Below are 24285 nucleotides of genomic sequence, written 5' to 3'. Positions count from 1 at the left end.
TCCTGCCCAGTAACTAGAATATGCATATAATTGTTTGATTTGGATAGAAAACACCCTAAAGTTTCTAAAACTGTTTGAATGGTGTCTGTGAGTATAACAGAACTCATTTGGCAGGCCAAAACCTGAGAAGATTCCAAACAGGAAGCGCTCTCTCTGACCATTTCATGGCCTTCTTGATCATCTCTAACCAAACAGGGGATCTCTGGCATGACGTGACATTTTCTAACGCTCCCATAGGCTCTAAGAAGGCGCCAAAAAGCTGAATGGTGGCTTTGCAGGCCCTGGCTGAAAAACATTAGCGCATTTTGTAAGTGGTCGATCTGAGAACAATGATACTGAAGGCGCGTGCTCGAGTCGACTCCATGTTTACTTTCTCTCTCTTTGAATGAAAACAACCACTCCCGGTCGGAATATTATCGCTTTTTTACGAGAAAAATGGCATAAAAATGTATTTTAAACAGCGGTTGACATGCTTCGAAGTACGGTAATGGAATATTTCGAAATTTTTTGTCGCGAAATGCGTCGGGCGCGTAACCCTTATTTACCCTTCGGATAGTGTCTTGAATGCACAAACAAAACGCCGCTATTTGGATATAACTATGGATTATTTGGGACCAAACCAACATTTGTTAATGAAGTAGAAGTCCTGGGAGTGCATTCTGACGAAGAACAGCAAAGGTAGTAACATTTTTCTTATAGTAAATCTGACTTTGGTGAGGGCTAAACTTGGTGGGTGTCTAAATAGCTAGCCCTGTGATGCCGGGAAATCTACTTAGAATATTGCAAAATGTGCTTTCACCGAAAAGCTATTTTAAAATCGGACATAGCGAGTGCATATAGGAGTTCTGTATCTATAATTCTTAAAATAATTGTTATGTTTTTTGTGAACGTTTATCGTGAGTAATTTAGTAAATTCACCGGAAGTGTTCGGTGGGAATGCTAGTCACATGCTAGTCACATGCTAATGTAAAAAGCTGGTTTTTGATATAAATATGAACTTGATTGAACAAAACATGCATGTATTGTATAACATAATGTCCTAGGAGTGTCATCTGATGAAGATCATCAAAGGTTAGTGCTGCATTTAGCTGTGGTTTGGGTTTATGTGACTTTATATGCTAGCTTGAAAAATGGGTGTCTGATTATTTCTGGCTGGGTACTCTGCTGACATAATCTAATGTTTTGCTTCGTTGTGAAGCCTTTTTGAAATCGGACAGTGTGGTTAGATTAACGAGAGTCTTGTCTTTAAAATGGTGTAAAATAGTCATATGTTTGAGAAATTGAAGTAATAGCATTTTTAATATCCCGATCTTATCCCGGTATTGGGATTCATTGTCATGTGACCATGGCGGGGAATTCAAAACTGCAAGAGTAATCATTTCAAATACTCAAATAATCAACTATTTTCCTCCATTTGAAAGATATATCTCCTAAATCTAACCACGCTGTCCGATTTTCAAAGAGGCTTTACGGAGAATGCATAAAGTTAGGTTATGTTAGGAGTACATTGACAATAGCTGTGTGTAATGTTTATCCAATTCAAAGAAGGGCATCAACAGACAGAAAACTAGCTAGAATTATGCACTTACCTTTGACAATCTGCATCAGATGACACTCATAGGACATTATGTTATACAATACATGCATTTTTAGTTCCATCAAGTTCATATTTATATCCAAAAACAGCATTTACAGTCGCGGTGATATTCAGAATTTTTTTCGGCTCGAATGCTCCCAGTGAATCCAGCATTACAAATCACGGAATTACTATTCGAAAACATTGGTAAATTATAATATTGTCATTCAAAGAATAATATATTATCATCTTGTAATTGCTACCGAATGGCCAGATCTCAAAATAACTTTACTGGGAAATCACATTTTGCAATAAACGGGGTACTATGCTAAGAACAATAAGCTAAGCTATAAGCTAAGCTATACAGTTAGCATCATCTAATATCGATAATAACATTGTAAATATCCCCTTACCTTTGATTATCTCCATCAGAAGGCACTGCCAGGAATCACAGGTCCAGAACAAATGTGGTTTCTTTTGACAAAGTTCATAATTTACGTCCAAATAACACCAAGTAGTTAGCGTTCAGTAGGCTGGGTGGGGGGTGTAAAGTCACGCCGAAAAGCTAAAAAAAACCTAGTAAATAATCTATTTATGTTCGTTCAAACATGTCAAACGTTGTTTAGCATTAATCTTTTGGTCCATTTTTAACGTGAAACATCAGTAAACATAACCTGAGCGGAAACCAGATTGCATACGCGAGAGAATACTATAGACATCAAGAATGCCAGTCAGTTGATTATTGACAAGTTTTTCCAACACTTTTTATAAACAGGGCAAAATAGAAATAGGCCTATAACAGTTAGGATCAGCTTGATCTCCCCCTTTAAATAATTGATGAACCATGGCTGCATTCCAAGCAACAGGAACCTCCCCAGAAAGGAGAGACAGGCTTGGTCAGCAACCTTAACCTGTTTGGGCTAGGGGGCAGTATTGAGAATTTTGGAAAAAATATGTGCCCATTTTTAACTGCCTCCTACACCAACTCAGAAGCTAGAATATGCATATTATTGTTCAGGTTTGGATAGAAAACACCCTAAAGTTTCTAAAACTGTTTGAATGGTGTCTGTGAGTATAACAGAACTCCTATGGCAGGCAAAAACCTGACAAGGTTTCATGCAGGAAGTGGCCTGTCTGACAAGGAGTCGTGCGTCTTGCATCTGTTTATTGAAAAGTAAGGATCTTAGCTGTAACGTGACAATTCCTAGGGCTCCAATAGGCTCTCAGAACCCGGGAAAACCCTGAAGGATGACGAGGCGGCCTCTGGCTGAAACAGATTATCGCCTTTGGTAAGTGGCCGATCAGAGGACCATTGAATGAGGCGCGTGTACGATTCGCCCCCGTGGAGAAATTTTATTCGGCTGTTTAGGCTCATTGCAGATTCCCGGTCGAAATATTATCGCTTTTCTACGAGATAAATGGCATAAAAATTGGTTTTAAACAGCGGTTGACATGCTTCGAAGTACGGTAATGGAATATTTAGACATTTTTTGTCACGCCATGCGCCATGCTCGTGACCGTGATGTAGCATTCTGATAGTGTCTAGAACTCACGAACAAAACGTCGCTGTTTGGATATAACGATGGATTATTTGGGACCAAACCTACATTTGTTATTGAAGTAGAAGTCCTGGCAGTGTATTCTGACGAAGAACAAGAAAGGTAAGAACATTTTTCTTATAGGAAATGTGATTTTGGTGAAGTCTGAACTGGGTGGGTGTCTAAATAGCTAGCCCGTGATGCCGGGCTATGTACTTAGAATATTGCAAAATGTGCTTCATTCGAAAAGCTATTTTAAAATCGGACATATCGAGTGCATAGAGGAGTTCTGTATCTATAATTCTTAAAATAATTGTTATGCGTTTTGTGAACGTTTATCGTGAGTAATTTAGCAAACTGTTAGTAAATTCCCCGGAAGTTTTCGGTGGGAATGCTTTTTCTGAACGTCACATGCTAATGTAAAAAGCTGGTTTTTGATATAAATATGAACTTGATTGAACAGACATGCATGTATTGTATAACATAATGTCCTAGGTGTGTCATCTGATGAAGATCATAAAAGGTTAGTGCTGCATTTAGCTGTGGTTTGGGTTTATGTGACATGATATGCTAGCTTGAAAAATGGGTGTCTGATTATTTCTGGCTGGGCACTCTCCTGACATAATCTAATGTTTTGCTTTCGTTGTAAAGCCTTTTTGAAATCGGACAGTGTGCTTAGATTAACGAGATTCTTGTCTTTAAATAGCTGTAAAATAGTCATATGTTTGAGAAATTGAAGTAATAGTATTTCAAACGATTCAAAAATCGTGCCACTGGATTGAAGTGGCTGTTACGTAGGTGGGACGAATTCGTCCCACATGCGCCAGAGAGGTTAAAGAAGAAAGGATCTAAACCATCTGACCCAGATGTGTTTTGGGGTCAAGTTTCAGGAGATCATTTAGCACCTCAGACTGCCTGCAGGGAGCAACTTTGTTGCGGGACAGGGGACAATGAGGGAAAATCATCGGGGATAGTCGCATTAGAAGGGGTGGGAGATGAGGAAATGTTGGACGGGCAAGGAGGCATTTCTGAGTCAAATAGCAATCCTGACATAATGAAGTGGTGATTAACTTAATCGGGGTAGGAGGCAGTATTTTGACATCCGGATGAAAAGCGTGCCCGTAGTAAACTGCCTGCTACTCAGGCCCAGAAGGTAGGATATGCATATTATTAGTAGATTTGGATAGAAAACACTCAGAAGTTTCTAAAACTGTTTGAATGATGGCAGGCAAAAACCTGAGAAAAAAATCCAACCAGGAAGTGGTAAATCTGAGGTTTGTAGTTTTTCAAGTGATTGCCTATCCAGTATACAGTGTCTGTGGGGTCATTTTGCACTTCCTAAGGCTTCCACTAGATGTCAACAGTCTTTAGAACGTTGTTTCATGCTTCTACTGTGAATGGGGAGAGAATAAGAGCCATTGGAATCAGATGACTGAGAAAATGACATGAGCTCAGACAGGCGCACGCCCGTGAGAGTTAGGTTTGTTCCTTTTCATTTCTGAAGACAATGGAATTGTCCCGTTGGAATATTATCAAAGATTTATGATAAAAACATCCTAAAGATTGATGCTATACATCGTTTGACATGTTTCTACGAACTGTAATATAACTTTTTTGACTTCTGAACTTACTGCGCGAGCACAGTGCATTTGGAATGCTGGACTGAACGCACGAACAAAAAGGAGGTATTTCGACATAAATATGGACTTTATCGAAACAAAACATTGATTGTGGAACTGGGATTCCTGGGAGTGCATTCCGATGAAGATCATCAAAGGTAAGTGAATATTTATAGTGTTATTTCTGTCTTTTGTTGGGTCCGCAATATGGCGGGTTTCTGTATTGGTTGCTGTTGTTGCTGAGCGTTCTACTCAGATTATTGCAAAGTGTGCTTTCGTCGTAAAACTTTTTTGAAATCTGACACAGCGGTTGCATTAAGGAGAACTGTATCTATAATTCTTTGAATAACAGTTGTATATTTTATCAACGTTTATGATGAGTATTTCTGTAAATTGATGTGCTCATTCACCGGAGGTTTTGGGAGGCAAAACATTTCTGAACATCACACGCCAATGTAAAATGGGGATTTTGGATATAAATATGAACTTTATCGAGCAAAACATACATGTATTGTGTAACATGAAGTCCTATGAGTGCCATCTGATGATCATCAAAGGTTAGTGATTAATTTTAGCTTTATTTCTGTTTTTTGTGACTCCTCTCCTTGCTTGGAAAATGGCTACTATGATATGCATATCCTACGTTCTGAGCCCGAATAGTAGGCAGTTTAATTTGGGCACGTCATTCATCCGAATTTCCGAATACTGCCCCCTGTCACTAAAAAGTTAACTGTTTTCCAGAACTTCTTGGGGTTAGACCCACAGAGAGAACTGCTCCTTAAAGTAACTAACTTTGGCCTTCCGGATAGCCTGAGTGCACTTATTTCTCATTTGCTTGAACAAGAGGCAGTCAGCCTGAGTATGGGTGTGCCGAGCCTTTTGCCAAATGCATTTTTTGAGGTGGAGTAACTCTGCAAGATCACGGTCGAACCTCGGGCTGAACCTGTTTTTAATTCTAATTTTCTTTATGGGGGTGTGTTTGTTAACAATACCATTGAAAATATCAAAAAAGAAGGTCCAAGCGTCTTCGACAAAGGGCACCAAGCTGATTCTATACCCTTTTACAGAGGCCAGTTCATGAAGGAAGGCTTGCTCATTAAAGTTTTTTTAGCAAGCGTCTATGACAAATCAGGACAGGTCGTTTCACTGAGCAGCCATTACGAACACAGGCTGTAAAACAGTGATCACTCAGGTCATTACAGAAAACACCAGACTGATACCTATCAGGATTATTTGTGAGGATAACATCAAGAAGAGTAGCCTTTTCTTGTGTTTGGAGTCATTCCTTAGGGGGTCCCATTGCTTTAGGACTTGGTTAGGTGGTTTAAGCATGTCCCAGTTTAGGTCACCTAGCAGGACAAATTCAGACTTAGTGTCAGGGGCCAGGAGAGCGCTTAGGGCAGTAGGATCTGATGACCTGGCTAGCTAACTAACTAATTGGTAGTCTCGCTTTCCCGGACTCAGTGCGCTCCATCCCCAGTCTGAGATGATACAGCAGTTGTGGGAAAAAAGTAACTAATTGGATGATCAAGATGTTTAGTATCAGATTCACATCAAGGCACTTGACACCTTTACACAATATGGGATAACTGTACTCCTCTGGGCCTTGGGTGAACAAGCACACACTGTGATCCATTGGGAACAGGCTTTAGTGACGTCACTTGCACTGGGCTCACACTTGGGGCTGTAATCAGTGACCAGACAATTTTGATGGAAGGAGGAGACACAAGGACACACAGAGGGCTAGCAACCATAATTGAAAATGTCCTAATATTATTCACTTCTGTGACACAACCACACGACAGCCGATTGGGAGAGGGAAGCTTGTGCTAGTTAGCTTTGACATTGGCGAATAGTGCTGAGCGATAATTTTGGGATTCTTAAACAAGCAATTCACCGACATCGGTTCAATTATTTGATTTCAATTTTTTGTGAGCTCAATGCATAGTTTCTCTAGAGCTAAATCAGATCAAGCCCAAACTGTGATGTAGTAGGGAGTTGGTTTCCAACAGGCCAATATTCTAAATAGTTTAGAGAAGAAAATGTGGTAATTAACTACAATAACCATAATCCATTGTGCACACACTTGTCTGGTCTGTGTGTCTTTCACGCCTGCTACATAAAAGAGACAGAAGAATAAATGGATCAAGAGGGATAGAGATCAGTTGCTGCTTGGGGTATGTCTACCTGAAAATACTTGATCTACATGATTGATAGTTGGTAATCAGCAGTCATAAAAGTATGCCTTATTTACTTAGAAAAACTACTAAAATAGTGATTTTGTCAGACAGCATAGGCAGCAGCTCTATTAAGATGAGATGATGAATTGGAATTAAATAATAAAGTAATCAAATAAAACAAATGTAACATACACAACTTCAATATTTTATTAAAGTAATGCTGCATTTAGACTAGGGACGCAAAACACTTCATACTAGTTGGTATAGCGGGACAAGAAAACAAGAAAGAGGTTGATGTCAAAACCAAGCCTGCACAACGATATGCATTGCTATGGGGATTTCAGTAAACGAACAGTGCAAATTAACATCCGATAGAAAACAACGCTACAGCAGACAGCAAAAGTTTAAATGAAATGAAATCTAATTTTATTTGTCACATACAACAGGTGTAGTAGACCTTACAGTGAAATGCTTACGTACAAGCCCTTAACCAACAATGCAGTTTAGAAAATACCTAAAAAAGTAAGAAATAAAAGTGACAAATAATTAAAGAGCAGCAGTAAAATAAAAATAGCGAGGCTATATACAGCGGGTACCGGTATAGAGTCAATGTGCGGGGGCACCGGTTAGTCGAGGTAATTGAGGTAGCACAGTGGGGGGAAAAAGTATTTGATCCCCTGCTGATTTTGTACATTTGCCCACTGATAAAGAAAGGATCAGTCTATAATTTTAATGGTAGGTTTATTTGAACAGTGAGAGACAGAATAACAACAAAAATATCCAGAAAAACGCATGTCAAAAATGTTATAAATTGATTTGCCTTTTAATGAGAGAAATAAGTATTTGACCCCCTCTCAATCAGAAAGATTTCTGACTCCCAGGTGTCTTTTATACAGGTAACGAGCTGAGATTAGGAGCACACTCTTTAAGGGAGTGCTCCTAACCGCAGCTTGTTACCTGTATAAAAGACACCTGTCCACAGAAGCAATCAATCAATCAGATTACAAACTCTCCACCATGGCCAAGACCAAAGAGCTCTCCAAGGATGTCAGGGACAAGATTGTAGACCTACACAAGGCTGGAATGGGCTACAAGACCATCGCCAAGCAGCTTTGTGAGAAGGTGACAACAGGACTCCATGCAAGATCTGGGGCTCCATGCAAGATCTCAACACGTGGAGTTGCAATGATCATGAGAACGGTGAGTAATCAGCCCAGAACTACACGGGAGGATCTTGTCAATGATCTCAAGGCAGCTGAGACCATAGTCAACAAGAAAACAATTGGTAACACACTACGCTGTGAAGGACTGAAATCCTGCAGTGCCCGCAATGTCCCCCTGCTCAAGAATACATATACATGCCCGTCTGAAGTTTGCCAATGAACATCTGAATGACTCAGAGGACAACTGATGAAAGTGTTGTGGTCAGATGAGACCAAAATGAGGCTCTTTGACATCAACTCAACTCGCCGTGTTTGGAGGAGGAGGAATGCTGCCTATGACCCCATGGACATCCATCTCCACTGGCAAACATGGAGGTGGAAACATAATGCTTTGGGGGTGTTTTTCTGCTAAGGGGACAGGAGAACTTCACCGCATCAAAGGGACGATGGACGGGGCCATGTACCGTCAAGTCTTGGGTGGGAACCTCCTTCCCTCAGCCAGGGCATTGAAAATGGGTCATGGATGGGTATTCCAGCATGACAATGACCCAAAACACACGACCAAGGCAACAAAGGAGTGGCTCAAGAAGAAGCACATTAAGGTCCTGGAGTGGCCTAGCCAGTCTCCAGACCTTAATCCCATAGAAAATCTGTGGAGGGAGCTGAAGGTTCGAGTTGCCAAACGTCAGCCTCGAAACCTTAATGACTTGGAGAACATCTGCAAAGAGGAGTGGGACAAAATCCCTCCTGAGATGTGTGCAAACCTGCTGGCCAACTACAAGAAACGTCTGACCTCTGTGATTGCCAACAAGTACTAAGTCGTGTTTTGCAGAGGGGTCAAATACTTATTTCCCTCATTAAAATGCAAATCATTTTATAAAATTTTTGACATGGGTTTTTCTGGATTTTTTTGTTGTTGTTCTGTCTCTCACTGTTCAAGTAAACCTACTATTAAAATTATAGACTGATCATTTCTTTGTAAGTGGGCAAACGTACAAAATCAGCGGGGGATCAAATACTTTTTTCCCCCACTGTATGTGCATGGTAGGTAGAATTATCAAAGTGACTAACAGAGAGCAGCAGCGTAGAGGGGGGGGGGGGCAATGCAAATAGTTTGGGTCGCCATTTGATTAGATTTTTAGGAGTGTTATGGCTTGGGTGTAGAAGCTGTTTAGAAGCCTCTTGGACCTAGACTTGGCGCTCCGGTGCCACTTGATGTGCGGTAGCAGAGAGTACAGTCGATGACTAGGGTGGCTGGAGTCTTTGACAATTTTTAGGGCCTTTCTCTGACACCGCCTGGTATAGAACTCTAAATTATTTGAACTCTGGCGGCTGACGGCCTTTACCGTTGTGCTCTCATTGAAAATCAATTTTTTCCGAAATCGAAATAAAAAAAAACATGTTTTTAAAAATAATCGTACCGAAACCGAACCGAACTCAAAAAGCACTAATCGCTCAGCACTATTGTCTAACAACAAATCTGCCATCATGCATGCTGTTTGAAGGCTACACACACTCTGGGAGAGCTCAATGACTTGAATATCGCTAAGTCGGAGTCCCCCGTTACTGTACTTAAACCCTCAAATGATCTCCAAGGTTTGGTACTGTACTTACCTTTACAGCTGAAGCACTTCAGGTGGAAGTGCTTGGACTGCACCCGCAGCACCTCACCCTTACATGGCTCCCCACACTTGTAGCACTGAATCAGAGGCTTCTCATTGGAATGGTGGGTGTCCTGCGCATGTGCCACTAGAATAGAACAGAGATAGACATGAACCACTATAAATCACACACATTATAGGTCTGGTTTCCAGCACACAGATTAATCCTAGACTTAGATTTAGAAGCATGTCTAATGGAGATTCTCCATGTATACTGCTTTTTAGTCCACATGTATGAAGCGTCTCAGAGTGCTAAAAGTGCTATGATCTAAAAGGCAAAACTGATCCTACATAAGCACTCCTACTATGAGATGCTTTAAGAATACGAGCCCTGGACTATCACATTGATCAGAAATACAGTGTAGACATTGTTAATGTTGTAACTGACTATTTTAGCTGGAAACGGCAGATTCTTTAATGGAATATCTACATAGGCGTACAGAGGTGCATTATCAGCAACCATCACTCCTGTGTTCCAATGGCACGGTGTGTTAGCTAATCCAAGTTTATCATTTTGAAAGGCTAATTGATCATTAGAAAACCCTTTTGCAAATATGTTAGCGCAGCTGAAAACTGTTGTCCTGATTAAAGAAGCAATAAAACTGGCCTTATTTAGACTAGATGAGTGTCTGGAGCATCAGCATTTGTGGGTTCGATTACAGGCTCAAAATGGCCAGAAACAAAGACCTTTCTTCTGAAACTCGTCAGTCCATTCTTGTTCTGAGAAATGAAGGCTATTCCATGCGAGAAATGGCCAAGAAACTGAAGATCTCGTACAACGCTGTGTACTACTCCCTTCACAGAACAGCGCAAACTGGCTCTAACCAGAATAGAAAGAGTGGGAGGCCCCAGTGCATAACTGAGTAATCGGACAAGTACATTAGAGTGTCTACAAACAGACGCTTCACAAGTCCTTAACTGGCAGCTTAATTAAATAGTACCCGCAAAACACCAGTCTCAACGTCAACAGTGAAGAGGTGACTCGGGGATGCTGGCCTTCTAGGCACAGTTGCAAAGAAAAAGTAATATCTCAGACTGGCCAATAAAAATAAAAGATTAAAATTGCCAAAAGAACACAAACACTGGACAGATGAACTCTGAATCAAATGCCTGTATCGCAAGAATCAAGATTTTACATTTTTTGTCTCCTCTCCTTGTCTCCTTGTTTACACTGTGCACCTTCCTACTCACTCAGACACCCCTCCACCTGCGACCCACAACACAGATGAAAGATCACTTCTTCCTCTCTGACAACAAGCAGTTTCAGCTCAAGAACTCCAAAGTAACTTGTTTAAATGACTATTACCCTGTAGCACTCACATCTGTAGATATGAAATGCTTTGAAAGGCCGGTCTTGGCTTACATCAACACCATCATCCCAGAAACCCTGGACCCACCCCAATTCGCATACCACCCCAACAGATCCACAGGATCCTGGACTTCCTGGCAGGACTCCAACAGGTATTTTGTATTTATTATGGATCCCCATTAGCTACTCTTCCTGGGGTTCAGCTAAATTAAGGAAGTTTATACAATTTTAAATACATTACAATACATTCAGACTGTGTGTCCTCAGGCCCCTACCCACCACTACCACATATACAGTACAAAATCCATGTGTACGTGTGTGTATAGTGCGTATGCTATCGTGCATATGTGTGTGTGTGTATGCATGTGTCTGTGGCTATGTTTGTGTTGCTTCACAGTCCCTGCTCTTCCATAAGGTGTTTTTTAATCTGTTTTTTTAATCTAACTGTAATGCTTGCATGAGTTACTTGATGTGGAATAAAGTTCCATGTAGTCTTGGCTCTATTTAGTACTGTACGCCTTCCATAGTCTGTTCTGGACTTGGGGACTGTGAAGAGACGTCTTGTGACATGTCTTGTGGGTTATGCATGAGGGTCCGAGCTGTGTAGTTCAAACAGACAGCTCGGTGCATTCAACAACCTCTCATAAATATAAGCATTGATGAAGTCAATCTCTCCTCCACGTTGAGCCAGGAGAGATTGACAGGCATATTATTAAAAATATCCAGGTGATGAGTAGGCAACAACACATTTTCCATGCTGACCCTCAACATGGGGGCCCCTCAGGGCTGCGTGCCTAGTTCTTTCCTGTACTACTCATTCACCTACAACTATTTTAACTTTGAACTTTCTTCAAATAACAAATCTACCATTGCAGTGTTTTACTTGCTATACTTTATTTACTCTGCCACCATGGCCTTTTTTGCCTTTACCTCCCTTATCTCACATCATTTGCTCACATTGTATATAGTCTTATTTCTTTCTACTGTATCATTGATTGTATGTTGTTTTACCCCATGTGTAACTCTGTGTTTTTGTATGTTGTCGAACTGCTTTGCTTTATCTTGGCCAGGTCGCAATTGTAAATGAGAACTTGTTCTCAACTTGCCTACCTGGTTAAATAAAGGTGAAATAAAAATAAAATAAATAAAAAACTGCGTGTCCACACACAAGTCCAACACCATCATTAAGTTTGCTGACGATGCGAAGGTGATAGGCCTGATCACTGACGATAATGACCTCCTATAGGGAGGTCAGAGACCTGGCAGTGTGGTGCCGGGACATCAACCTCTCCCTCAACGTCAGCAAGACAAGGGAGCTGATCGTGGACTAGAGGAAACAGAAGGCTGAGCACACCCCCATTCCCATCTATGTGGCTGTAGTGGAGCGGGTCGAAAGCTTCAAGTTCCTCAGTGTCTACATCACTAAGGATCTATCATGGGAAAAACACAACACGGTTGTGAAGAGGGCATGACAACACCTCTCCCCCCTCAGGAGACTGAAAAGATTTGGCATGGGCCCTCAGATCCTCAAAAAGTTGTACAGTTGCACCATTGAGAGCATCTTGACTGGCTGTATCGCCGCTTGGCATGGCAACTGCTTGGCATTCGACCTGTAGTGCGGACGGCGCAGTACATCACTGGGGCCAAGCTCCCTGCCATCCAGGACCTCAATGCCAGGCGGTGTCAGAGGAATGCCCTACAAATTGTCAAAGACTCCAGCCACCCATCCCTCTGCTACCGCACGGAAAGTGGTACCGATGCAGTCTGGAACCAACAGCACCCTGAACAGCTTCTACCCCCAAGCCATAAGACTGCTAAATAGTTAGTCCGTGTAGCTATTTGGTTAACTATTTGCCTGTGTTCATTGTCTATAATGCCTGCTGCCAGAAGTTGGTCATTATTAGTGGATTGTGGATGGTTTTGGTTAAATATTTTCATAGACAGACTTGAAAGCCAGATCAGTTATTATTGCAAAAAAGCAGGTTAAACTATTTTGATAAAATAATTACATTATTAGTGGGTCTTATGTTTGTGGAAGCCTTATAATTAGACAATTTCACAAGCCCTGAATTCATTAGATTATTCCTGTTTGAAATGCATTGTATTGACCTTTAATTGTGCAACATAGCTTATTTAAAGAAAACGTTAAAGGAAACCGAGATATACAGTACCAGTCAAAAGTTTGGACACACTTACTCATTTAAGGGTTTTTCTTTATTTTTACTATTTTCTACATTGTAGAATAATAGTGAAGACATCAAAACTATGAAATAACACATATGGAATCATGTAGTAACCAAAAAATAACCAATTAAAACATTTTATATTTGAGATTCTTCAAAGTAGCCACCTTTTGCCTTACTGACAGCTTTGGATGAGTAGATGTGTCCAGACTTTTGACTGGTACTATATATGGTGAATCGCCCATAAATTAGAAAAATTCTAGGTCTGATTTTTAGGCAATATCGCCCAGCCCTAGACTAGGCTCAATCAATGTCCAGAAAATCTGCCCTATGAAATATAAATACGTTAATCATTAGTAAGCTGTGGCTTTTGCCCTCCTATGGCTATTGAAGCGGGTAGATGGGCAGGCAGAGACTCTGTCTCCCCCGCAATGGACCATTAGAGTGAAACACTAACAAAATACATTACTGAGGGTACAGGAATAGCATTATGACAAATTGATCGTCTGCTGCAAAAATGAGACACTTTGGATTGTTAATGAAATTGTTCTACCTCGACAGATGGTGTGACTTCTCCTTTTACAGTGTCCATCAAATCGTATGGTGAGCATACCTTTTACCAAACTATTCAGTTACCCTTTACAGCCGGCAGGTTTAATGTATTTTCATGCCTTGCTAAGCATGTACGTCCCCTTTTTAATGTATTTTAGTCATCTCATAATGATCCTGACAAAAATACAGCAATTTGAGTCAGTTGAAATGTTAATACATAGAGGCATAACGTATAATTAGCCTTATTATAAGAGTTTATAAAGGCTCACACATGCTTATAACAAATTAAAAAGCATTATACCACAGCATTGTTGAATACTCGTTTCTGATTGGCGAAAAGGGCATTCTAGAATGGACATTAAAACCAGATAACGGGACAGTTGGAAAAGATAATGTCTTTGCAGGGACATGTTTTTTTTTAGCATTTGATGACCTGACGTGGTGAGTGATGAAGATGAATTTCTCCGGTCCCCTCTGCCGCTAAAGCTGTCAAATCCTCCCACGTTTCTAGTTTGACCAGCTATTTTCAGCAACTGATATTTTTTTATTTGGTTGTCATATTGGCAGGTTTGGTAGCAACAAAGTATTTACCGAGCTTCTAGCCTAGTGTTTGATATGGAATGTGATATCCTTGTAATTAACAGTCAGTGTTGATGAGTGTCCTGACGAGAAGGCAAACTTTTCCAGCTATGCCAGGCAAAATCGGCATTATCGGCTCATTGTTATGGATGGAACCAAATGAATGTCAATAGAAAAACAGCTACTTATTCTGGCTGCAGAGGTTGTGAATGTGTTAGCTGTAGCTATCTGGATAGTTAACAAGCAAGGGAAAAGAATGTTGCCAGCGAGCATGGCAACGGAACATAAAGAACGAACGACTGGGTCGTGTCTCCAGCAACCGAAAGATGAGAAAGTATGAATTGAACATTTTAAAAATGACAAATATATACAGTTGAAGTCGGAAGTTTACATGCACCTTAGGCAAATACATTTAAACTCAGTTCTTCACAATTTCTGACATTTAATCCTAGTAAGAATTCCCTGTCTTAGGTCAGTTAGAATCACCACTTTATTTTAAGAATGTGAAATGTCAGAATAATAGTAGAGAGAATGATTTATTTCAGCTTTTATTTCTTTCATCACATTCCCAGTGGGTCAGTAGTTTACATACACTCAATTAGTATTTGATTGGCAGTGCCTTTAAACTGTTTAACTTGAGTCAAACGTTTTGGGTAGCCTTCCACAATAAGTTGGGTGAATTTTGGCCCATTCCTCCTGACAAGCTGGTGTAACTGAGTCAGGTTTGTAGGCCTCCTTGCTCGCACAAACTTTTTCAATTCTGCCCACAACTTTTCTATAGCATAAAGGTCAGGGCTTTGTGATGTCCACTCCAATACCTTGACTTTGTTGTCCTTAAGCCATTTTGTCACAACTTTGGAAGTATGCTTTGGGTCATTGTCCATTTGGAAGACCTATTTGCGACCAAGCTTTAACTTCCTGACTGATGTCTTGAGATGTTCAAGTCAAATCAAATTTTATTTGTTACATACACATGGTTAGCAGATGTTAATGAAAGTGTAGCGAAATGCTTGTGTGTCACATGCTGACCAGTAAAAGGGGTTATTTGTTATTGTAGGTTGGTCAAGGCGTGGCAGGGGGTGTTTGTTTTGTGTGGTTCGGGGTTTTTGGTTTATGTTCTACATTTTCTATTTCTATGTGTTTATCTAGTTTTTCTATTTCAATGTTGGGTTTTGGTAGTACCTCCAATTAGAGACAGCTGGTTGTCATTGCCTCTAATTGGAGGCCATATTTAAGTGGGTTAGTTTTCTGTGTTTGTGGGTGGTTGTTTCCTGGATAGTCTGTGTACCTTACGGGACTGTTTTCATCGTTTGTTTTGTGTAAGTGTTTTTCCTTCAATAAATTAAGAAGATGATAAATATACCCGCTGCGTTTTGGTCTACCTACAACGACGCATGTTACAGAACCACCCACCAAAGAAGGACCAAGCAGCGGAGGAAGGAGAAGCAGGAGAGCTACTTGGAGTCGTGGACATGGGAGGACATTCTGGACGGCAAGGAGGAAGTGGGAAGAGATCCTGGCCAGAAGGGGTCGCCTCCCATGGGAACAGGTGGAGGCAATCAGAAGAGCGGAGGCAGCAGGAAAAAAGGACCAGCGGCAAAGTTATGAGGGAACACGGCTAGCAAGGAAGCCTGAGAGGCAGCCCGAAAAAATGTTTGGGGGGGGGCACACGGGTAGTTTGGCTGGGCCAAGGGTTAGCCCTGAGCTAACTCCCCGTGCTTATTATGGGGAGCGACGGATTAAGCAAGCACCATGTTATGCGGAGATACGCACGGTATCGCCAGTGCACAGCTACAGCCCGGTGCGCTTGATGAAAGCTCCTCACAGGTGTCATGCTAGAGCCAGCATCGAGCCAGGACCGGTGATGCAAGTTGCAAGCATCAGACCGCCGGTGAGGGTTCATGGCCCAGTGTGTCCTGTTCCTGCTCCTCGCACAAGCCTTGAGGTGAGTGTTACTAGGCTGGCGCCTCCAAAACCAGCCCCACGCATCAGGCCTATAGTGCGCCTACCCAGTCCAGTACGTCCTGTTCCTGCTCCTCGCACTAGCCCTGAGGTGCATGTCAATAGTCTGGTGCCTCCAAAGCCAGCCCCACGCATCAGGACTATAGTGCGCCTGCCCAGTCCAGTACGTCCTGTTCCTGCTCCTCGCACTAGCCCTAAGGTGCGTGTCAATAGTCTGGCGCCTCCTAGGCCAGCCCCACGCATCAGGCCTTCAGTCCCCGTCCAGAGCTTCCGGCGACAGTTCCCCGTGCAGTGCTTCCGGCGACAGTTCCCCGTCCAGAGCTTCCGGCGACAGTTCCCCGTCCAGAGCTTCCGGCGACAGTTCCCGGTCCAGTGCTTCCAGCGATGTCCTACAGTCTGGAACCGACAGAGACGGCCTACAGTCCGGAACCGGCAGAGACGGCCCACAGTCCGGAACCTGCAGAGACGGCCCACAGTCCGGGGCCTGCAGAGACGGCCCACAGTCCGGGGCCTGCAGAGACGGCCCACAGTCCGGAGCCTGCAGAGACGGCCCACAGTCCTGAGCCTGCAGAGACGGCCCACAGTCCGGAGCCTGCAGAGACGGCCCACAGTCCGGAGCCTGCAGAGACGGCCCACAGTCCTGAGCCTGCAGAGACGGCCCACAGTCCGGAGCCTGCAGCGAAGCTCCTCAGCCCTGAGTCTCCAGCGACGCACCTCAGCCCTGAGTCTCCAGCGACGCACCTCAGCCCTGAGTCTCCAGCGACGCACCTCAGCCCTGAGTCTCCAGCGACGCACCTCAGCCCGAGGTCTCCAGCGACGCACATCAGACCAAGTTCTGCAGCGACGCACCTCAGACCGAGGTCTCCACCGACGCACCTCAGACCGAGGTCTCCAGCGACGCACCTCAGACCGAGGTCTCCAGCGACGCACCTCAGACCGAGGTCTCCAGCGACGCACCTCAGCCCAGAGCCTTCAGCAGTGGTTCTACAGCCCTGAGCCTTCAGCGGGGGTGGGCAGGTTAGAATGGGGACTAAGACCGGAGCCAGAGCCACCTCCGAGGATTCGGGAGGGGGGATGTAGCACGGGAGCCGTCGTTGACGGTGGCCACCCTCCCTTCCCTCCCTTTAAGTTTGGTGGATTTGGGGTCTACACCTTTGGGGGGGGGGGGTACTGTCACATGCTGACCAGTAAAAGGGGTTATATGTTATTGTAGGTTGGTCAGGGTGTGGCAGGGGGTGTTTGTTTTGTGTGGTTCGGGGTTTTTGGTTTATGTTCTACATTTTATTTTTCTATGTGTTTATCTAGTTTTTCTATTTCAATGTTGGGGTTTTGGTAGGACCTCCAATTAGAGGCAGCTGGTTGTGTCTAATTGGAGGCCATATTTAAGTGGGTTAGTTTTCTCTTGTGTTTGTGGGTGGTTGTTTCCTGGATAGTCTGTGTACCTTACGGGACTGTTTTCGTCGTTTGTTTTGTGTAAGTGTTTTTCCTTCAATAATTTAAGAAGATGATAAATATACCCGCTGCGTTTTGGTCTACCTACAACGACGCAATGTTACATTGTGCTTCTAGTTCCGACCATGCAGTAATATCTAACAAGTAATCTAATCTAACAATTTCACAACAACTACCTTATACACACAAGTGTAAAGGAATGAATAAGAATATGTACATAAAAATATATGAATGAGCGATGGCCGAACGGCATAGGCAAGATGCAGTAGATGGTGTAGAGTACAGTATATACATATGAGATGAGTAATGTAGGGTATGTAAACATTATATAAAGTGGCATTGTTTAAAGTGGCTAGTAATACATTTGTTACATCAATTTTTCATTATTAAAGTGACTAGCGATGAGTCAGTATGTTGGCAGCAGCCACTCAATTTTAGTGATGGCTATTTAACAGTCTAATGGCCTTGAGATAGAAGCTGTTTTTCAGTCTCTCGGTCCCCGCTGTGATGCACCCGTACTGGCGTCGCCTTCTGGATGATAGCGGAGTAAACAGGCAGTGGCTCGGGTGGTTGTTGTCCTTGATGATCTTTTGGCCTTTCTGTGACATCGGGTGGTGTAGGTGTCCTGGAGGGCAGATAGTTTGTCCCCGGTGATGCGTTGTGCAGACCTCACTACCCTCTGGAGAGCCTTACGGTTGTGGGTGGAGCAGTTGCCGTACCAGGCGATGATACAGCCCGACAGGACGCTCTCGATTGTGGATCTGTAAAAGTTTGTGAGTGTTTTTGGTGACAAGCCGAATTGCTTCAGTCTCCTGAGGTTAAAGAGGCGCTGCTGCGCCTTCTTCACCACTCTGTCTGTGTGGGTGGACCATTTCAGTTTGTCCGTGATGTGTACGCCGAGGAACTTTCCACCTTCTCCACTACTGTCCCGTCGATGTGGATAGGGGGCTGATCCCTCTGCTGTTTCCTGAAGTCCATGATCATATCCTTTGTTTTGTTGACATTGAGTGTGAGGTTATTTTGCTGACACCAAACTCCCAGAACCCTCACCTCCTCCCTGTAGGCCGTCTCATCATTGTTGTTAATCAAGCCTACCACTGTAGTGTCGTCTGCAAACTTGATGATTGAGTTGGAGGCGTGCATGGCCACGCAGTCATGGGTGAACAGGGAGTACAGGAGAGGGCTGAGACCGCACCCTTGTGGGGCCCCAGTGTTGAGGATCAGCGGGTGGAGATGTTGTTTCCTACCCTCACCACCTGGGGGCGGCCCGTCAGAAAATCCAGGACCCAGTTGCACAGGGCGGGGTTGAAACCCAGGGTCTCGAGCTTAATGACGAGTTTGGAGGGTACTATGGTGTTAAATGCTGAGCTGTAGTCGATGAACAGCATTCTTACATAGGTATTCCTCTTGTCCAGATGGGTTAGGGCAGTGTGCAGTGTGATTGCGATCACGTCGTCTGTGGACCTATTGGGGCGGTAAGCAAATTGGAGTGGGTCTAGGGTGTCAGGTAGGGTGTAGGTGATATGGTCCTTGACTCTCAAAGCACTTCATTATGACAGAAGTGAGTGCTATGGGGCGATAGTCATTTAGCTCAGTTACCTTCGCTTTCTTGGGAACAGGAACAATGGTGGCCCTCTTGAAGCATGTGGGAACAGCAGACTGGATTAAGGCTTGATTAAATATGTCCGTAAACACACCAGCCAGTTGGCCTGCACATGCTCTGAGGACGCGGCTGGGGATGCCGTCTGGGCTGGCAGCCTTGCGAGGGTTAACACGTTTAAATGTTTTACTCACGTTGGCTGCAGTGAAGGAGAGCCCGCAGGTTTTGGTGGCGGGCCGTGTCAGTGGCACTGTGTTGTCCTCAAAGTGAGCAAAGAAGTTGTTTAGTTTGCCTGGGAGCAAGACATTGTGGTCCACGACGGGGCTGGTTTTCCTTTTGTAGTCCGTGATTGACTGTAGACCCTGCCACATACCTCTCATGTCTGAGCCGTTGAATTGTGACTCTACTTTGACTCTATACTGACGCTTAGCTTGTTTGATTGCCTTGCGGACGGAATAGCTACACTGTTTGTATTCGGTCATGTTTCCGGTCACCTTGCCCTGATTAAAAGCAGTGGTTCGCGCTTTCAGTTTTGCACGAATCCTGCCATCAATCCACGGTTTCTGGTTGGGGAATGTTTTAAGAGACGCTGAGGGTACAACATCACCGATGCACTTGCTAATAAACTCGCTCACCGAATCAGCATATTCATCAATGTTATTGTCCAACGCTGTGCGGAACATATCCCAGTCCACGTGATCGAAGCAATCTTGAAGCGTGGAATCCGATTGTTGCTTCAATATATACACATAATTTTCCCTCCTCGTGATGCCATCTATTTTGTGAAGTGCACCAGTCCCTCCTGCAGCAAAGCACCCCCACAACATGATGCTGCCACCCCTGTGCTTCACGGTTGGGATGGTGTTCTTCGGCTTGCAAGCGTCCCCCTTTTTCCTCCAAACATAACGATGGTCATTATGGCCAAACAGTTCTATTTTTGTTTCATCAGACCAGAGGACATTTCTCCAAAAAGTACCATCTTTTTCCCCATGTGTAGTTGCAAACCATAGTCTGGCTTTTTTATGGCGGTTTTGGAGCAGTGGCTTCTTCCTTGATGAGCGGCCTTTCAGGTTATGTCGATATAGGACTCGATTTACTGTGGATATAGATACTTTTGTACCTGTGTCCTCCAGCATCTTCACAAGGTCCTTTGCTGTTGTTCTGGGATTGATTTTCACTTTTTGCACCAAAGTACGTTCATTTCTAGGAGACAGAACGCATCTCCTTCCTGAGCGGTATGACGGCTGCGTGGTCCCATGTTGTTTATAATTGCGTACTATTGTTTGTACAGATGAACATGGTACCTACAGGCGTTTGGAAATTGCTCCTAAGGATGAACCAGATTTGTGGAGGTCTACAAAAAATGTTCTGAGGTTTTGGTTGATTTCTTTGATTTCTCATGATGTCAAGCAAAGAGGAACTGAATTTGAAGGTAGGACTTGAAATACATCCACAGGTACACCTCCAATTGACTCAAATGATGTCAATTAGCCCATCAGAAGCTTCTAAAGCCATGACATAATTTTCTTGAAATTTCCAAGCTGTTTAAAGGCACAGTCAACTTAGTGTATGTAAACTTCTGACCCACTGGAATTGTGATACAGTGAAATAAAAGTGAAATAATCTGTCTGTAAACAATTGTTGGAAAAATGACTTGTGTCATGCACAAAGTAGATGTCCTAACTGACTTGCCAAAACTATAGTTTGTTAACAAGAAATGTGTGGAGTGGTTGAAAAACTAGTTTTAATGACTCCAACCTAAGTGTATGTAAACTTCCATCTTCAAATATATATTTCTACCAGTAAATGTGTGCTTTCATATTGTTTTATTTGGCAAATGTGGTATAAGCGGGATAAATGCCTCTGTTCTGTCCAAAATGAACTATGCTGCATTGTCCATTGTTTCCATTATACCTGGAGGATGAAGTACCAGGCATTCTCTGTGTAATAAGCCAGGGAACTACTATCACAACAGATACGAATAACTTAGAGAAACACAACACACCTCCACATTTAATTGTTTCTGACAAAGGAACACCTTCAGAAAACCTTGAGCAAACATTCACTTTTCCTTCAGTTTCTGATGTAGGAACATATTCAACAAATGCTATCAATCCATCCCCAAATGAAATGTCACAAAGCCACTTTAATTCTTTGTTTCATATGCTACAACACACTTCAGGAATATTCGTGACTCGACAGAAACCTATTCAAGGTGGGTCTGGATCTGAATTGAAAGTGGTGGGCATGACATTGCAAGAGAGAGATCACACCCATTCATGGTTTAAGAGATGAGGTTAGAAATGAAGGCAAAATAAAGGAGCAATTGAGCATGGGCAGAGGGAGGGAGAGAGCACGAGTGGGAGAGGAAGTGAAAACAAAAGAGAGAGAGAGACACAGGAGGGAGGGCGTCTGTCTCCCTCATGTTCCCAATGTGATTCCCACAGAGATGTGGTTATCCCTAAATGACAAAGGTGTTAGACAAGAGTGGCAGTGAACTGAGACTAACAGCAGTGGTGGTGAGGGCTACTGGTACTCAGCACTGGTATTTAACTAAACAGCATCTTACTGGAACTAAGGAGTAATGAATACTCCAAACCAACTGAAGTCTCTTGCAAGGTTTGGTTCTGGGTTCTGAGATTTAACCAACTGTGATAATATTACCTCAGTCGTAGTGAATATGCAGGGCAAGCCCAATACTGTGACGGTGCTATCCCTAAAGTAAGTCTAACTGTTTATACCATGCTCTTACTGAGGAATTGCTCAGTAGCAGCCACTATCATCACACTACAGCACACTCTACCCTCCAGACTATAAACTACTGCATTGATATCTTAGTCTATAGAGGATGTGACTGTAAGCTCTACTGACAGAGAGAGCTGTACTGCCTCATCACTGGAAGATCAAAGGATAGATGGGACTATGTACACTGAGCAAGTTCAGCAGGGCAGAACATTGTATAACATTCAGATATAAATATGTTACCTAGATTATGGAGTCATGGCCACTCTATTTAGGAAGTACTATTTGCATGGTTCCACAGGGTCTGCCTACTGAACGTGGCCCTGATCATCACCCAGGCCTCCCCTCACACTCACAGCCTGCAGTGCTTTAGGACTGATACAAGGCAACAGACAGGCGTAGCCCCCAAATCCATGGTCGTAGGGGAACAATAGCCACTGGAGCATTCCCAGGCTCAGCACACTGAGACGGAGGCTGCCTTCTGCCTTCTGCCATACAACCCACCTACCACAACCCCAACCCCCACCTTCACCCCTTTAAAGGAAGCCTCTGTGTATGCAATAATAAAGGCTGGAGATGATGTACAGGGAACTGGAGAAGGCCAAATGTTATCCCCCGGGGACACATTTTCCCATTACGTGTGCACAGGCAATATCAGTGTGTGTTATTGATGGAAGGAGAGGGAAATGGCTGATGAAGACTCCATTCTCATCCTCTTCAGGCACCTCGAGCTTTAACTTCGTATTTGCTACTTTTTTAGAAAAAATGAGCTACTTAGAACCATAAAGGGTTCTTCGGCTATCCATCAGAGAACCCTTTTTCTGGGTCACCCCTTTTTTTCTGAGTGCATTCTTTCTAAAATGCACAAAATAGTAGTAGTGTTTTGAAAATGGATTGAGAATATGATTACTCCAAAGATTAAAAGGAAATGTTCTAATTAGTGTATTTTCACTCCACTGTTTTTTTCTGTAATTAATTTAAGTCTGAGACTAGTGATTAGAGCATTGGACTAGTAACCGAAAGGTTGCAAGATCGAATCCCAGAGCTGACAAGGAAAAAAATCTGTCGTTCTGCCCCTGAACAAGGCAGTTAACCCACTGTTCTTAGGCCATCATTGAAAATAAGAATTAGTTCTTAACTGACTTGCCTAGTAAAATAAAATTGTTTATGAAAATTAACTCAGCAAAAAAAGAAACGTCCCTTTTTCAGGACCCTGTCTTACAAAGATAATTCGGAAAAATCCCCAAAACTTCACAGATCTTCATTGTAAAGAGTTTAAACACTGTTTCCCATGCACTTGTTCAATGAACCATAAACAATTAATGAATATGCACCTGTGGAAAGGTCGTTAAAACACTAACAGCTTACAGATGGTAGGCAATTAAGGTCCTTGTTATGAAAATTCAGGACACTAAAGAGGCCTTTCTACAGACTTTGAAAAACACCAAAAGGAAATGCCCAGGGTCCCTGCGCATCTGCGTGAACGTGCCTTGGGCATGCTGCAAGGAGGCATGAGGACTGCAGATGTGGCCAGGGAAATAAATTGCAATGTCCGTACTGTGAGACGCCTAAGACAGCACTACAGGGAGACAGGACGGACAGCTGATCGTCCTCGCAGTAGCAGACCACGTGTAACAACACCTGAACAGGATCGGTACATCCGAACATCACACCTGCAGGACAGGTACAGGATGGCAGCAACAACAACTGCCTGAGCTACACCAGGAATGCACAATCTCTCCATCAGTGCTCAGACTGTCTGCAATAGGCTGAGAGAGGCCCAGACTGAGGGCTTGTAGGCCTGTTGTAAGACAGGTCCTCACCAGACATCACCGGCAATAACGTCGCCCATGGGCACAAACCCACAGTCGCTGGACCAGACAGGACTGGCAAAAAATTCATCTGATCACTCTTCATAACATTCTGGAGTATATGCAAATTATTGCCATCATACAAACTGAGGCAGCAGACTTTGTGAAAATTATTATTTGATAATTCTCAAAACTTTTGGCCACGACTGTACATACTGTAATAAACCTGGTAAAGTGCCTAATTCCTTACATAAGGGAGAGCAGGCCATGTCCAGACTTTCTCGATGAACGCATGTACTCATTAACTCTGTCTTTAGTGCTTTTTGAGTTGCATCAGTCATGGATAGAAGAAACTTCT

At 43.2% G+C, this 24285-nt stretch overlaps 1 protein-coding gene across 7 annotated transcripts in view; it reads right to left on the bottom strand.

The window, feature by feature from the left end:
* Positions 1 to 24285, bottom strand: part of LOC115162807 (actin-binding LIM protein 1) — a 181466-nt gene that overhangs the window by 107513 nt on the left and 49668 nt on the right. For all 7 annotated transcript variants that reach the window (XM_029714247.1, XM_029714235.1, XM_029714251.1 and 4 more), the window contains exon 2: positions 9691 to 9825. In XM_029714247.1, the coding sequence (XP_029570107.1) occupies positions 9691 to 9825 (135 nt within the window). The remainder of the gene's footprint in view (positions 1 to 9690; positions 9826 to 24285) is intronic.

This window comes from Salmo trutta, chromosome 2 (assembly GCF_901001165.1).
Source record: "Salmo trutta chromosome 2, fSalTru1.1, whole genome shotgun sequence".
Lineage (NCBI taxonomy): Eukaryota > Metazoa > Chordata > Actinopteri > Salmoniformes > Salmonidae > Salmo > Salmo trutta.
This window is presented reverse-complemented; position numbering and strand designations above follow the sequence as displayed.